Source organism: Paracoccidioides lutzii (assembly GCF_000150705.2).
Source record: "Paracoccidioides lutzii Pb01 unplaced genomic scaffold supercont2.11, whole genome shotgun sequence".
Taxonomy (NCBI): domain Eukaryota; kingdom Fungi; phylum Ascomycota; class Eurotiomycetes; order Onygenales; family Ajellomycetaceae; genus Paracoccidioides; species Paracoccidioides lutzii.
In genome coordinates this window covers 588,621-602,305 of record NW_015440957.1, presented here as the reverse complement: position 1 = coordinate 602,305, position 13,685 = coordinate 588,621, and the positions used below count along the sequence as shown (strand labels likewise).

At 46.9% G+C, this 13,685-nt stretch overlaps 4 protein-coding genes across 4 annotated transcripts; 3 read left to right on the top strand and 1 right to left on the bottom strand.

Annotated features, from left to right (window-relative positions):
* On the top strand, positions 1-2,890 carry PAAG_04528 (acetylglutamate kinase; the record flags this gene model as incomplete). Its single annotated transcript, XM_002793572.2, has 3 exons — positions 1-2,433; positions 2,515-2,755; positions 2,835-2,890. The coding sequence occupies 3 exons, from the start codon at positions 1-3 to the stop codon at positions 2,888-2,890; spliced, it is 2,730 nt and encodes a 909-aa protein (XP_002793618.2).
* Positions 2,891-4,621: 1,731 nt separating this feature from the next.
* PAAG_04527 (Rad21/Rec8 N terminal domain-containing protein) lies at positions 4,622-7,255 on the top strand (the record flags this gene model as incomplete). The annotated part of the gene is made up of 6 exons (XM_015845294.1): positions 4,622-4,635; positions 4,759-4,899; positions 4,989-5,123; positions 5,253-5,739; positions 5,799-6,395; positions 6,467-7,255. The coding sequence occupies 6 exons, from the start codon at positions 4,622-4,624 to the stop codon at positions 7,253-7,255; spliced, it is 2,163 nt and encodes a 720-aa protein (XP_015699520.1).
* A 1,177-nt stretch (positions 7,256-8,432) lies between these two features.
* On the bottom strand, positions 8,433-9,546 carry PAAG_04526 (3-beta-hydroxysteroid dehydrogenase; the record flags this gene model as incomplete). Its single annotated transcript, XM_002793570.2, has 4 exons — positions 8,433-8,489; positions 8,572-8,755; positions 8,848-9,387; positions 9,500-9,546. 4 exons carry the CDS (start codon positions 9,544-9,546, stop codon positions 8,433-8,435), a joined length of 828 nt encoding a protein of 275 aa, XP_002793616.1.
* Positions 9,547-10,446: 900 nt separating this feature from the next.
* PAAG_04525 (glutamine synthetase) lies at positions 10,447-12,244 on the top strand (the record flags this gene model as incomplete). Its single annotated transcript, XM_002793569.2, has 5 exons — positions 10,447-10,873; positions 10,942-11,201; positions 11,257-11,309; positions 11,422-12,111; positions 12,214-12,244. The coding sequence occupies 5 exons, from the start codon at positions 10,447-10,449 to the stop codon at positions 12,242-12,244; spliced, it is 1,461 nt and encodes a 486-aa protein (XP_002793615.1).
* Between the last annotated feature and the right edge of the window lie 1,441 nt (positions 12,245-13,685).

Sequence of the window (13,685 nt, the reverse complement as noted above, 5' to 3'; positions counted from 1 at the left end):
ATGTTCGTCAACAAGATGATATCACTCCGGCTCGGTGCGTCGGGAACTCTGGCACACTCCTTCATTTTCCGGTCTGCTAGACAACTCCTATCCTCAGCGACCACCAGACGACTCACCCCCGCATGTATAGGTGTTGCGTCAGCCTGGCTCCCCGTATCCTTCTCTCAACTTGAAAGACGCCATTACTCTCCTCAACCACCTCCGCATCTCTCTACCCGCTCCACTGTCGTCCAGCTGTTGAGCAACATTGGCTCCAAGCGGGAGGTCCAACAGTACCTCTCGCACTTCACCTCCGTCTCCTCGCAGCAGTTTGCCGTCATCAAGGTTGGCGGGGCTATTATTACAGAGCATTTGCAGACCTTATCCTCTGCTCTTGCATTCCTCAACCATGTCGGCCTCTATCCGATTGTTGTCCACGGCGCTGGGCCACAGTTGAATAAGATGCTTGAAGCTGCCGGTGTGGAACCTCAATTTGAAGATGGGATCAGAGTTACGGATGGAAAGACTCTGGCGCTTGCAAGGTCACTTTTCCTGGAGGAGAATCTGAAGTTGGTAGAGGAGCTGGAGAGTCTTGGTGTAAGGGCTAGGCCGATTACGACGGGTGTGTTTTCGGCGGACTACCTTGACAAGAAAAAGTATAACCTGGTTGGTAAGATTAATGGTGTCAACAAGGCTCCCATTGAAGCTGCGATTAGTGCTGGATGTCTTCCCATCTTGACCTCTATGGCTGAGACGCCCGAGGGTCAAATTCTGAACGTCAACGCTGATGTGGCTGCCGGTGAACTTGCGAGGGCATTGCAGCCTTTGAAGATTGTCTACCTTGCGGAGAAAGGAGGGCTGTTTAATGGTGATACGGGGGAGAAGATATCTGCCATTAACCTGGACGAGGAATATGACCATTTAATGAAGCAGTGGTGGGTGCGTCATGGCACCAGACTAAAAATTAAGGAAATGAAGGAGTTGCTTACGGACCTTCCTCGAACGTCCAGCGTGGCTATCATCCACCCTGCAGATCTACAGAAGGAATTATTTACGGATACGGGAGCGGGAACTTTGATCCGAAGGGGCAATAAGGTTCATATCAAATCTTCGCTTGATGAATTTGAAGACATTGAGCTGCTAAAGAACGCACTCGTCCGTGACCGTGAGGGGCTGGATGCGAAAGCGACTGTTGACAGATACGTTGAGTCATTGAAGAACCGCCCCTTCAAGGCCTACCTGGACGAGCCTATGGAGGCTCTTGCCGTGGTTTTGCCTCCCCAAGATGGATCGTCGATTGCTCAACTGACGACCCTCAGCATTACCAAAGCGGGATGGCTGAGGCAAGTTGCAGACAATGTCTTTGCCAGCATGCAGAAAGACTTTCCCAAGCTCGTCTGGACAGTTAATGAGGAGGACGAAAATCTGACGTGGTTCTTTGACAAAGCCCAAGGTAGCTTGAGCCGGGAGGGTCGAGTCCTCTTCTGGAGCGGCCTTGAAAGCGGTGACGAAATCAAGGATCTCATCGTCGAATTCGGCAAGCATGGAACCGACATGCTTGGAGGGAATGCCTTGGAGTCAGAGTTCCAGCGTACCGCACTGGCTGCTTCGAGCACTGCTGGTACCCCTGGCTCTGGCGTCCAGCAAAAGCGAACCTTTTCAACCTCAGCCACCTCTAGTATTCCCAGTGCCCAAAGACGCCGCCAATTTGGCGGCGGAAACTACCAGTCTTCTCGATCATACACCACCACCAACCCAAACCCCCCTTTTGGTGACAAGAACGTTTCCAACAGCAAACCTTCCAACGTAGCCCTGATTGGAGCACGTGGATATACCGGACAAGCTCTCGTCAATCTTATGAACAAGCACCCACATATGCATCTTCGTCACGTATCTTCCCGCGAACTCGCGGGCCAAAAATTACAAGGCTACAACAAAAGGGAGATCATCTACGAGAACCTCAGCGCCGATGACGTTCGCCGCATGGCTGAGAATGGCGACGTAGATTGCTGGGTTATGGCTCTACCCAATGGCGTTTGCAAGCCCTTCGTCGATGCTGTCGACCAAGTCGATCAGGATCAAGCCGTTATCGTCGACCTTAGTGCGGACTATCGATTCGACGATAAGTGGACCTACGGTTTACCCGAGCTGGTCAGCCGTGCCTCCATCGCTAAAGCCCTTCGCATTTCCAACCCTGGCTGCTACGCCACTGCTGCCCAAGTAGGAATCGCACCGCTCGTTCCGTATCTTGATGGACGACCTACCGTATTTGGTGTTTCAGGCTACTCGGGAGCCGGGACGAAGCCAAGCCCAAAAAATGATGTCAAACACCTTACCAACAATCTCATACCGTATAGCTTGACGGATCATATTCATGAAAGGGAGATTAGTACACAGCTTGGCGTAGAAGTTGCGTTTATCCCACATGTGGCGTCTTGGTTCCAAGGGATCCATGTATGTTTTTAATTCTATCTATATGTTCCCCATCCCTCTTACACTTGTCTAGATAAGCTAACGATTTTCATCTGGTACAAGCACACAATTAACATTCTTTTGAAGGAGATGATGTCGTCTCGTGATATCCGCAACTTGTATCAGGATAGATATGCCGGTGAGAAGCTTGTCAAAGTTGTTGGCGAAGCTCCGCTCGTCAAGAATATTGCTGGTCGTCACGGGGTTGAGGTTGGAGGCTTTGCAGTCCACTCCGGAGGCAAGAGAGTGGTTGTCTGCGCCACCATTGATAATCTACTCAAGGGGGCAGCGACTCAATGTCTTCGTAAGCTATTCCCAGTTATTTATTTCTTCATGAACCCGGTGACGTCCCCTTCACCACTGTGCTAACTGTTTCCGATTAGAAAATATGAATCTCGCTCTTGGATATTCGGAATACGAAGGCATCCCATTGGAGTAAAGGGTTCTGCGACACTCAACCTTAAAGTAACGGCAATAGTTTTGAACAAAAAAAGATATCCATGTTACAATATTTGCACAGATTCAGCTTATTTCTAGAATCAATTGCTTTGTGCTTGTTGAATTACTTCTTTATACTAGGTGCCATGACTACTATCTGTCATTCCTTTCTTTCTAGCTGTCTTGTATCTTTTGGAGTACTAAACCTGTGTAGATTTCCCGCACATACCCAACCCCAATCTGTGTTTTTCTTTTCTTTTCTTTCTTTCTTTCTTTTCTTTTTCTTTTTTTTGTTGCCGGGTGCCATGTCATTTTTGTATGCTTGCGATTCTGCTATTTTCCTTTCTTTGGTTTTAGAATTCCTCTTCCTCGGGAGCTTGATCTTTCTTCTTTCTTGATCTTTTTCATTTTCATGCGTCGTCCCCACACGGATAGGCGCTTTTGGTGATGCTATTCTCCCATCCATCAGTATTTGTTCTGCTTGGTCCGTTTCCGTCCATTTATTTCTGATACCAGCCGTAAATAAATGAGGCCGCGAAGAGGGAGAAAGGGGTATACCAGTGCTTAACGCATTATCCGATCAGTTTCTTACCCTGATTACGGGCCTACCCCGTTACATTCATATTGAAAGAGACATCACTTTTCTGCTATTATATCCAAGTTGCTACAAGTATTTCTGCTTCCAGGTATACAAAATATCCACAGCTATGCTGCTAATATTTTTCTCTCTGTTTCCTGGCTTCTGTCCTTTTACCTCTCGATGGCTCTGTAGCTTGTGAAATGGTCATTCCCAAGGCAAGATTTGAGTTATTGAACTTATGGGAGCTCCCTTGCCCATTTCTTCCAGTCGTTCCCCCGAATATAGCTCCTTGGTGTTGTTGGTGAATCGTATTCACATGGCTTGCGGAGGCAGACATAAATCTATTAACGTTTTCAATCTCCATCTATATACCTACCCCTCGTGACACCTATAGAGCCGAGAATATGAAGAAAAGGGGGAAATGAAGCCAAAACAGATATCTCCGCTCCCATTGCTCTTCATCCTGTGATCCCGTGACTCCTTTCCGCCTCTTGGGTTGTCTCCCCCCTTTTTGGGCGCGGGTGTTGCGCGTCTCACATGCTCTCCCCATTCCATAGCTCTTCTCCCACTTCCCATCTTCACCATCTATTTATTTCGACTTAACGGAAACACTCCCTTTGATCCTTAACCTTGCGTTGCATTTTACATCCCCCCCCCCCCCCTTGTGCTTATGTCATTTATGTACCCACCATCTACAATCGCGTTTACCCCCTTATCGTGCTTTGTTGTTATATGCTACAGACCCCTCCCAGTGGCCAGCAAATGAGAGGAGAAATAGAGAACGGGAAACGTTCGCGTCGCATTTTTAGCCGTTATTGCTAAGGTCTATCAACCAGTTTTAGGGGCGGACCGGTTTTCTCGAAGTGTACTCCTTAGTAAAGGCGGTAAGACGCGCCGTCTGGTTGGTGAATGGCAACATGTTCTACAGTCATGAGAGTGAGCTTCTTCCCCCTACATCAATGTTGGGTTTTTAAACGTGTCAATTTAAGCCCCTAGTGCTGGGTTGGAAACAACCCTCCGGCCAACTGGGGCCGAATAAGGGGGTGAAATGTCCATATATTTCATTCAATGAAATACCACACCTTACAAGAAGCATGGCGATATATAGCTGATATTCATGTGGTTGGCGCGCAGTTCTCACGTCCCGCGAGCATGGGGTTGCGACGGTGTGGTAGGTGTTGAAGCTGTCATGTTGCTTGTCGCCCCGTACTTTCCTATTCCTTTTTGATTTCGTTACCCTTTCTTTGATCTGAAGTCTAAAAACTGGATCGCGGCTATGCTTGTACCAGGCTTGTTGCGACTCTTGGTGCAAAATCCACCACCAAAAAGGTGAATCGCAAGGCCATTCTCGATGTCGATGTTCCCAAGGCGTGTGAAACAATCATACGCCCCGAGGCCCCAATGGCCTTGAGGCTACAGGGCAACTTACTGTGAGTAAAAGGGATGTAGAAACCCCCTTGATTTGATCGTTGTTGTCAGGGGAGACTTTTTGCTAAATTACTGGGCCTCTGGCTTGCAGATATGGTGTTTCGAGGGTGTATAATCAGCAATGCGGATACGCGCTTATAGACGCGCAAACAATGAGGGATAAGATGAGAGCGATGTTGAAAGAAATACGTTCCTCAGGATTGGATCCTGATGCTGGGAAGGCAAAGTATAGTTCCTCACCCTTATTCCGGAAATTCCCCCAATGTTGGCTTCATGCCCACCGCATTACCCTGACTGAGCAGCAATATAGACGTGTACATGTACGTATAAACAAACTGCTAAATTATCTCAATAGGCCGGACCAGCTAATTATCCCAGACGACCCTTCCTTCATCCCTTTTCTAATGCTCCCAGGGCTAAACGTGGATTTGTCTGCTCTCGATATTACCTCGAACATCGGATCCCCTCGCAAGTCCAGTTTGCTATCAAGCAAAATTTCTGAGTCAAACAAGTCTAGCCACTTTTCAGATGGTCAACTTCATTTGAACATCTCCTCGTCAGATATAAGCGGCCTTGGTGCAGGTGCCTTTGGATTACCAAGTGACATAGGCAGTATAGGTACGAAGGAAAACGAGTTTGAGCTGCCCGCAGTCTTCGCAGAAGAGACTGGTGTTTTGCTCCAACCAGATTTCGAATTTGACGGTGAGGGAAATATAATTGAACTACCAGTGAGGCAAACTACGCAGAAAAAACCTACAGGGCTCTCTGCGAGAAGTGAGACTAGAACGAATACTAGAGTGAGGCCAGAGGTTGAGGAAGATTTCCAAACTCTTCAAGATCAGGTGAGTTTTCCTATCATCAAGCTTGAAAAGGATAAATCATTAATGGTTTCCCACTACAGTTTGAGGACCAGATGGTTCTTCACAATGATGTGGAAATGAGGTATGCAGGGAATGATAATCTGCGCTCTGGAGACCCTGATTCAGGATTTGATTCCGCAGCAGATCCTAGCTACGAACCAGTGATTGGGGTATCGCCCGAAGCTGCTGAAGTACAGCAACGCCTAAGGAAAAGAAGAAACAAAATTCTGGGATTTGACGATCCTCCAGAACTGAAGAATTCAGATCTCGCCCAGTGGAACTCTGAGTACGCGCGTAACATGGCTCTTGCAGCAAAGCTCAAACAGAACAATAAAATCAATACACTGGCAAAGAGAAATGCTGGGCTCTGGGTAATGGGTGAAAGATTTGGTTCTGTTGACTTCGGTTTCGGTGTTTCCGACTTCAAACATCCACTGGGCATATTCTCAGGAGAGCAGATGTTGGCCACTTTGACTGGAAACAAGAATCGCACAAGTCGTAAACGTAGCCGTGAAGACGTTGGTGGCAATGATTCCGAATACGAGGTTAGGAGTGTGCGTATGAGAGAAGACGAAGATAATGAAATCGGCCGCGGAGGCGTCATTGAGCATGACGATGGCTATGGCATCGGGTTTGATGTATGTCATATAATCTCCCGAGCACCTAAATCTTTCTAGGTCACTAACAAGCCCTTTCCAAAATTCTCTAGCTCCAAGACATTGAAGTAGGCCGTCACGCACCCGTGCCTCTCTACGATGATGGCTCTTCACATATGCCATGGAATATTACCGCTTCCATCAGAGGTTCCCAGCCAGGTTCCTCCGTTCACTCTCGCCAATTCCTCCTCAGTGTAGGTGGGTTCTCCAGCATTGGTGGTCCTCGTTCCATTGCCAGTGGTGGGGTTCCAGATGGGAGCGCCGTTGGTGGGTCTTCTGCAGTGTTTGGAAGACGCATGGGGCGCATAACGAGCGCCAGTCCCCTCGCCGGCCGTGGAATAGCCAGACCAGGCATGAGCGATATTCCAATATCAGACGATGAGGAGTTCGATTTGTCTAATCTAGACAGCAATCTGGTTCTTGATCATTCCGTAGTTGAGGAAGGTGGTGGTAGCCCTCTTGGTCTTCGAAGGAGCCAACATCACGGTTCTTTTGATACGCAAATGGCAGCTGAGACTCAGTGGCCTGCTGCTACTCTGGATCAGGAGAGTGTGAATTTCCTAGACTTTGTCAGAACCAAGATTATGGAAGAAAGTGAGAGAGTGAAGGCAGATACTGTCATTGCTGCCGCGGATGGGGACCCTGATGATGCAGATGTGGTTGAGATTACATTTTCCTCCTTACTTCCACCGACAGACAACAGTCACGTCATCGCTACACAGGCATTCCTTCATACTCTCATGCTGGCTACGAGGGGCGCATTGTGCGTACGACAGGAAGATGGCATCCGCTATCCGGATAGGCAAGATGAGTTTGGAGAAATTTCCATGTGGTTGGTGTGATGGAACTGTCCAGAATCTCCCTTTTCTCCCCTTCTCCATTATTGTGATAGGGATAACGAATAACCCGTTTCCTTTTGTTCCCACTTAATCTCCAGAAAATAGGAGTGGTCCCTGGCGCCTAATTTCTCACCCTCTCTGCAATTGGCTGACACTTAACATCTTTCCACTTGTTGTCTCAAGGTGGATGTTGCTTTCCGGGGAATCCAGTGGGTCAAATACCACCAATAATACATCTCGCTTAATTCGGATCAACATCTCTATCTAGAGTTGCCTGCATGTTTTCTCTCTATATTTTTATGTTACCATTTGTTATGCTGTTATTTATCTGCAACATGCTTTCAGTGTCTCTCTTTTCAAGGTGCAATACAGAAGCAAATGGGCAGTCGCAGGTATGGTGATGGAAATTTTTCGAAGGCAAATTATTCTTCAGTTCTCGAGTTCTCATCTTTCTGCCTTTCGCAGGAGTGATTTTTGTTTTTTATCTTCATGCTTTATTTTTCGTTTGCTTTCTTATACCTTTAAGCTCGATGGTCCACACATAGCTAGTAGGCGTTATGCTTTTACATAGTTCTTCCTTTTAGTTTTTGTTCAGCAAGTTCTTTCTTGCTGTTTCTCCTCCTTTCGTAGATCCAATATGTGCAATGTGACATACTGAGATTTTTTTTTACCAAGGAATAACATTTTTTTCTTCCCTTGATAGAACAATGTAGTAGAGAGAGAAATGGTAATTTTGTGACTATATCTGCACAGTTATATCATTGTGTGCAAGAAAACGGGGCAGTCTAATTGTTATATTAGTTCGCTACCGGGTGTGACACCAGATCTGCATATGACAGGCTGCCAATATTTCATTTCAGCATCATACAGCCTTTTAGGCTGCTTTGCCCTTGCTATCAGAATATATTCAGTGAGGCTTGCATAGCACCTACTTATACCTTGATGAAAATATGAAACAAGCTCAGAAACAGCAAAGAAACTAGTAAGTATTGAACTATTTGCCTGAACGCTATTGATGACATTACTCAGCCCCTCTAGATTTCTTGACTCATGGCTGATAACATATAAATTCATGAAAACTTATTAGCATACTCTAAGCGTCTAATGAATATAGCGTTAGATAAATAATGTATATTTTGTCTAACTCCGTGTCAAATGGAAACCCAGCCCTAACAGCTAATTAGCTCGCAAAGTTTTTCGGTGCTTCTGTTGGCGGCCCTTCTGCGGTAACATATGCCTGTGTGATGATGGAACAATGTTAGATGAAAATTTCGTCAGGGTCCCCAAGACCTTGTGCATGCGCTGGGGGTTTGACGAACCTTGGTCATTCCACCATCAACAACGAAATCGGTCCCGTTGACGAAACTGCTCTCGTCACTAGCCAAGAAAAGAACGGCCTGAGCCTGTTCTACAGCTTCACCAAAACGGCCCGTGGGGAAATGGATCTCGCGCCTTTGGCGCTTAGCGACGTCATTACCCAGCCAGTCCTGCAGGAGAGGGGTGCTGGAGGTGTATGCTGTTAGCCTGGACGCCTCTTTTCGAAAAGAGGAATGATAAATACGTAAAGAAAGAAAGGGGGAGGGGAAGGATTCTACTTTAAAGGCGCAGGGCAGAGAGAATTGAATCTAAATCCCTCGCGGCCATGGACAATTGCCAGCTCCCTCGTCATGGCAAGAACTGCCCCTTTGCTTGCCGTATATGCCAACTGGGGAACTGCGCTTCCCGTCAAAGCCACAACACTAGCCGTATTGATGATGCTGCCTTTTATCTTCTTGTGTCTGCGCAGGCTAAGAATTGCATGTTTAGATCCATACCATACTCCCTTCACATTGATATTCTGAGTCATGTCCCAAATATGCTCGGGGGTTCCGATTGCATCCGCATCGTCTTCATGCATTATGCCTGCATTGTTGAATATGACGTCACATCCGCCCCAGGAATCCTGCGCTTCGACCATGGCTTTGACATCGGCCTCCTTAGAGACGTCACACTTGATAGTTTCGAGTCTGACGGCGTTGGGGACGACGAGCTTTACCTTGGCAAGGGCCCTTTCGAGTGCAGACTCCGAAATGTCAGCCATCAAAACGGAGGCACCTTCACGAGCGAAAAGGATGCAGGTCTCTAGACCGATGCCACTATATTCATTCTCATTTTTAGCAGGTTTTTTTTTTTTTTTTTTTTTTTTTTTTTTTTTTTTTTTTTGTGAAACAATTATCATCTAATCTTCTGGACTTAAAAGAGTCATACCCCGCAGCACCAGTAATGATGGCATTTTTCCCTTCAAGTCGTCCCATGATGGCAGAGATTTCTTGTAACCAGAGAAACCAAATAAAGACTACAGGGCGATTCGCGAATGTGAAAAAGTGACGGTTCAATGTCTAGAGGTGACTCAATCCCTGAATTTCAGCATGGATCCTGCTGCAGCCACTTGCCTCCGGGTACTGATAAACCAAAAGAGCAGGAATGAAAAGTCTCACCCAGAGATTGGATTCTCAGAGATTCCCTCAATTCCCTTATTATGGATCCCTTCGAAGAATCCTCGAGGCGATCTGCGCCATCAGAGCGAGTGCTCATTTTTTTATTTTTAGTTTTTTTGTGGATTAGTAAGACACCAAGCTCCGGAGTTGAGATGCGGCTAGGACAAAAGCGGTTGGGCACATGTGGTGCCTGAAACCTTAATGAGGGCAGATCACATGATGTCCCAGGTGGCTTGCCGATTGCGGCTGAGAACGTTTTGGCGACGTCCGTTCGGTGGTTCGATCCCGGTGAAGGGAAAAAACAGGGCTGTTGGTTGTGTGTGTGTGTGTGTGTGTGCTCTACGCGACTGCTACGCTACGCCACGCCACGGCAGACCCCCAAGGGCCCCACAAAGTTTACCTCATTCCCGGTAACCTTGTTGTAACTAGTTAACCGCTTGGAAGCCGACCCGGATAACTTATTTAAAGCATATCCCACGTAACAAGCGGTGGATGACCTGGCTGACCTTGCGATTCCGTGATTCCGGAGCGGAGTAGACCTCGTTTGTGCTTCCCCCAGGCCGACAGAAGAATCGCTGTTGCTGTGTTGTATACCCCCAATACCCCCATTATTAGGCATTTAGCTGCTAAAAAAAAAAATAAAAATTCTCTAATCCAGCAATCCCGTTCTCCGTGCGCCCTTTTTGCCGCCTTCGTCCATCCGAGTCGTCGAGCAAGATGCCGATGGAAACAGAAGTCACTTTAGAGAATCTTCCTGCGGTTTTGGAACGGGATACGCGGGTGAAACTCGCCGGAATCGATGCAGATGGCATCCTTCGCGGCAAGCTCGTGTCAAAGAAGAAGTTTCTCTCAGTCGCGCAAAGTGGATTCGGATTCTGCTCTGTTATATTTGGGTGGGACATGCATGACCAGACATATTTCAAAAACCTGGGAATTAGCAACAAGGAGAACGGATACAGGGATATGGTAGCAGTTCCGGATCTGAGCAGTTTCCGAAGAATACCATGGGAAGATAATGTGCCGTTCTTTCTAGTTAGCTTTTTCGACCCCGATACTCACGCTCCAATATCGGCTTGCCCACGAGGGTTACTGAGGACAGCTGCTGAGAAAATAGAGAAACTGGGCTATAGAGCCATGGCTGGCGGTGTGTCTTTTGCACGTTGATTATCTACCAGCAGAAATGATTCACGCTGCTAATTTAGTCCTTCGTAGCGGAATATGAATTTCACCAATATCGCGCTCCGTCGGCCTCCCCTGGGGGTGTCGAACGAAACTCCTCAGCAACCGCAGCGTTTCTCAAGGAGAACCCTGTCACTGCGCTCCAACCATTGACAGAAGGAATGTTCGGTTATAGTCTTACAAGGACCGTGCATAATCAGGAGTATTTCTATGGAATTTTCAACATGTGTCAGGCCTTCAAGTGTGACGTCGAAAGCTGGCATACTGAAAGTGGCCCGGGAGTCTTTGAAGCCGTATGTTTACAGTGAACGTGTTCCCTTCTTGTTTACGGCACCTAACCTTCAACAGGCCCTTGAGTTTGGTGAAATCAAGGAAATAGCTGATCGGGCTGGATTATTCAAGTGAGCCTCAAATGCTGCAATCCCGTTCTAGTTTCAGAGATTTTATCATATACCTAGAGAGACCTACGTGGAAGGTTACGGCCGATGTCACTAATACTCCAAAAATTCCTAGATACGTCGTGAAATCTATCGGCAGCAAGTACGGGATCACGCCAGTTTTCATGGCTAAACCACGAGAAGGAATACCGGGAAACAGTGGACACATGCATTTCTCCATTGTTTCAAAGACAGGGGAGAATATATTTAGCCGTGAAACGCCCGATCCATCACCCCCATATCCAGATGTGGCCTACCTCTCCGACGTTGGAAGGCACTTCCTCGCCGGTATCCTCGATGGACTTCCCGATGTCATGCCCATCTTCGCCCCAACCATAAATTCCTACAAGCGTCTAGTCGAAAACTTCTGGGCCCCCGTCACCGTTTCATGGGGTCTAGAGCACCGAGCAGCATCCATCCGTGTCATCACGCCGCCAACATCGAAGCCCAAGGCAACCCGTCTGGAGGTACGGGTCCCCGGCGCAGACGCGAACCCGCATTACGTCCTCGCCGCGATTCTGGAGCTGGGATGGAGGGGAGTGGTAAAGAAGCTTGCCTTACCTGTTCCGCCGCTGTCTAAGGGTGAGGATGTAGGCGGCTCAACAGACCAGGGAATACGGTTGGCGAAAACTCTCAAGGAAGCAGTGGCTGCTTTCATGCGAGAGGGCAGTGTGGCGAGGGAGGTGTTTGGGGATGCATTTGTAGACCATTTTGGGGGAACGAGAGAGCATGAGATTCGCTTGTGGGAGGAGGCTGTAACAGATTGGTGAGTTTTCTCTTCCTCTTTTCTGTTCTTTTTCGTTCTGTGATCCCTTTACCGCTGCCGTGTACTAGAAAGCTAATCGTAGTCGGGGACACTCACGTGTAGGGAAGTTAAAAGGTACATCGAAACTGTGTAACGGGGCGGGGATGTTGCAAGCGCGGAGGAGAGGCGGGAAATATTGCTGTGCACTTTAGTTATATACCCATCTAGATGCTGTTAATGTATATGTTCAATATAAGTAACCTATCCTTCTCTGTAGATCCGGCAGTCCCAGACCGTAAATCTCTCTGGAGATTATATCAATCTATTGAGTGTATGACTAGACAATACTCATTCCAAAGTTCACTTTCTCTTCTCCTCTTGGATGGGGCAGCATTTTGCTTGAACAACTAGGCGCGGAAAAAAAAAAAAAAAAAAAAAAAAAAAAAAAAAGGGAAAATGGAACCTCTCCTATGATATTCGACCCGACTCTGGGGGTTGAGAATGTCCGAGAATATGCGTCTCTACACAAACGCTCCCTGCACGCCGGCAAATCATAGAATAAAACTGCTCCAACCGTCCCGGTTACTCCTTTTGCGCTCAGTATACTTAACTATTCTTTACGTTATCATTCATTGTACAATAGTACCCACATAACTAGATCCGGGATCTTTCTGCCATCAGAAGATCCACCAAACCTCCCATGGATATACTAGACTACTCCACAGCGCACTGACGTTATATTAATACAGAGTTGGTGACCTGAATTTTATGTGTGAAATTTATAGTAATACTGTACATCTCTGTACAGTATTGTCATGTGTTTATTGAAGGTCAGTCTACAATACGCGATGAGACAAGTGTATCGATCGGCTCTTAATTTCTGTTCAGATAAACGAAGAGCATCAGTTCACTCTCCAAGTGCTGCGAATAGCATTCCCTAAATCCATTTCAACTGATTTCCTTCGGCTAAACATGTAGTAAATTAAAATTATTTCCTTAAATATAAGTTCTATTTTTTCTTCAAATGTGGTATGATGCAAATACAGAGAAGTTCTGTACCAAACAGTCCCGAAACACGAAATCAAACAGGTCTCTCATACCATACTTACAGAAAAAAAACCTCGTATGGGCTTCGGTTAGCTATCTCGACTTTCGGACCATGATATGTGAAGGCATACGTCTAAACAATACATCTGAGCCGGTAGAAAATCTTACTTTCTTTCCAGCTGCTGAATCGATATATATATATAAAGCCAACCCCTTTCAAAAGCGCCAGCTATCACTTGCGCATCATTCATCAACCACCCAGCTTCAAATGGATGCATTCATCAACAACCACGTCATCCCCCGCAGTTGCACAGGTTGCACAGCGGCGCAGCCCGTGACCCAAACCTTGGGCCAAGAGCCAACTGGGGCCCGTTAAGCTCTCTCAGAACAAATATTTTAAAATACTCAGCCCTACCAGCCCTAAACTAATTGCCATAGATCAACCAACTCCAAAAACCCTCGTAAAATAAGTTAATACGCGATTAATAACAAATCAATCTAGATAATGCATGCTAGGGGTCCCCCCCTTTCGCCGTTCGTATGTATAT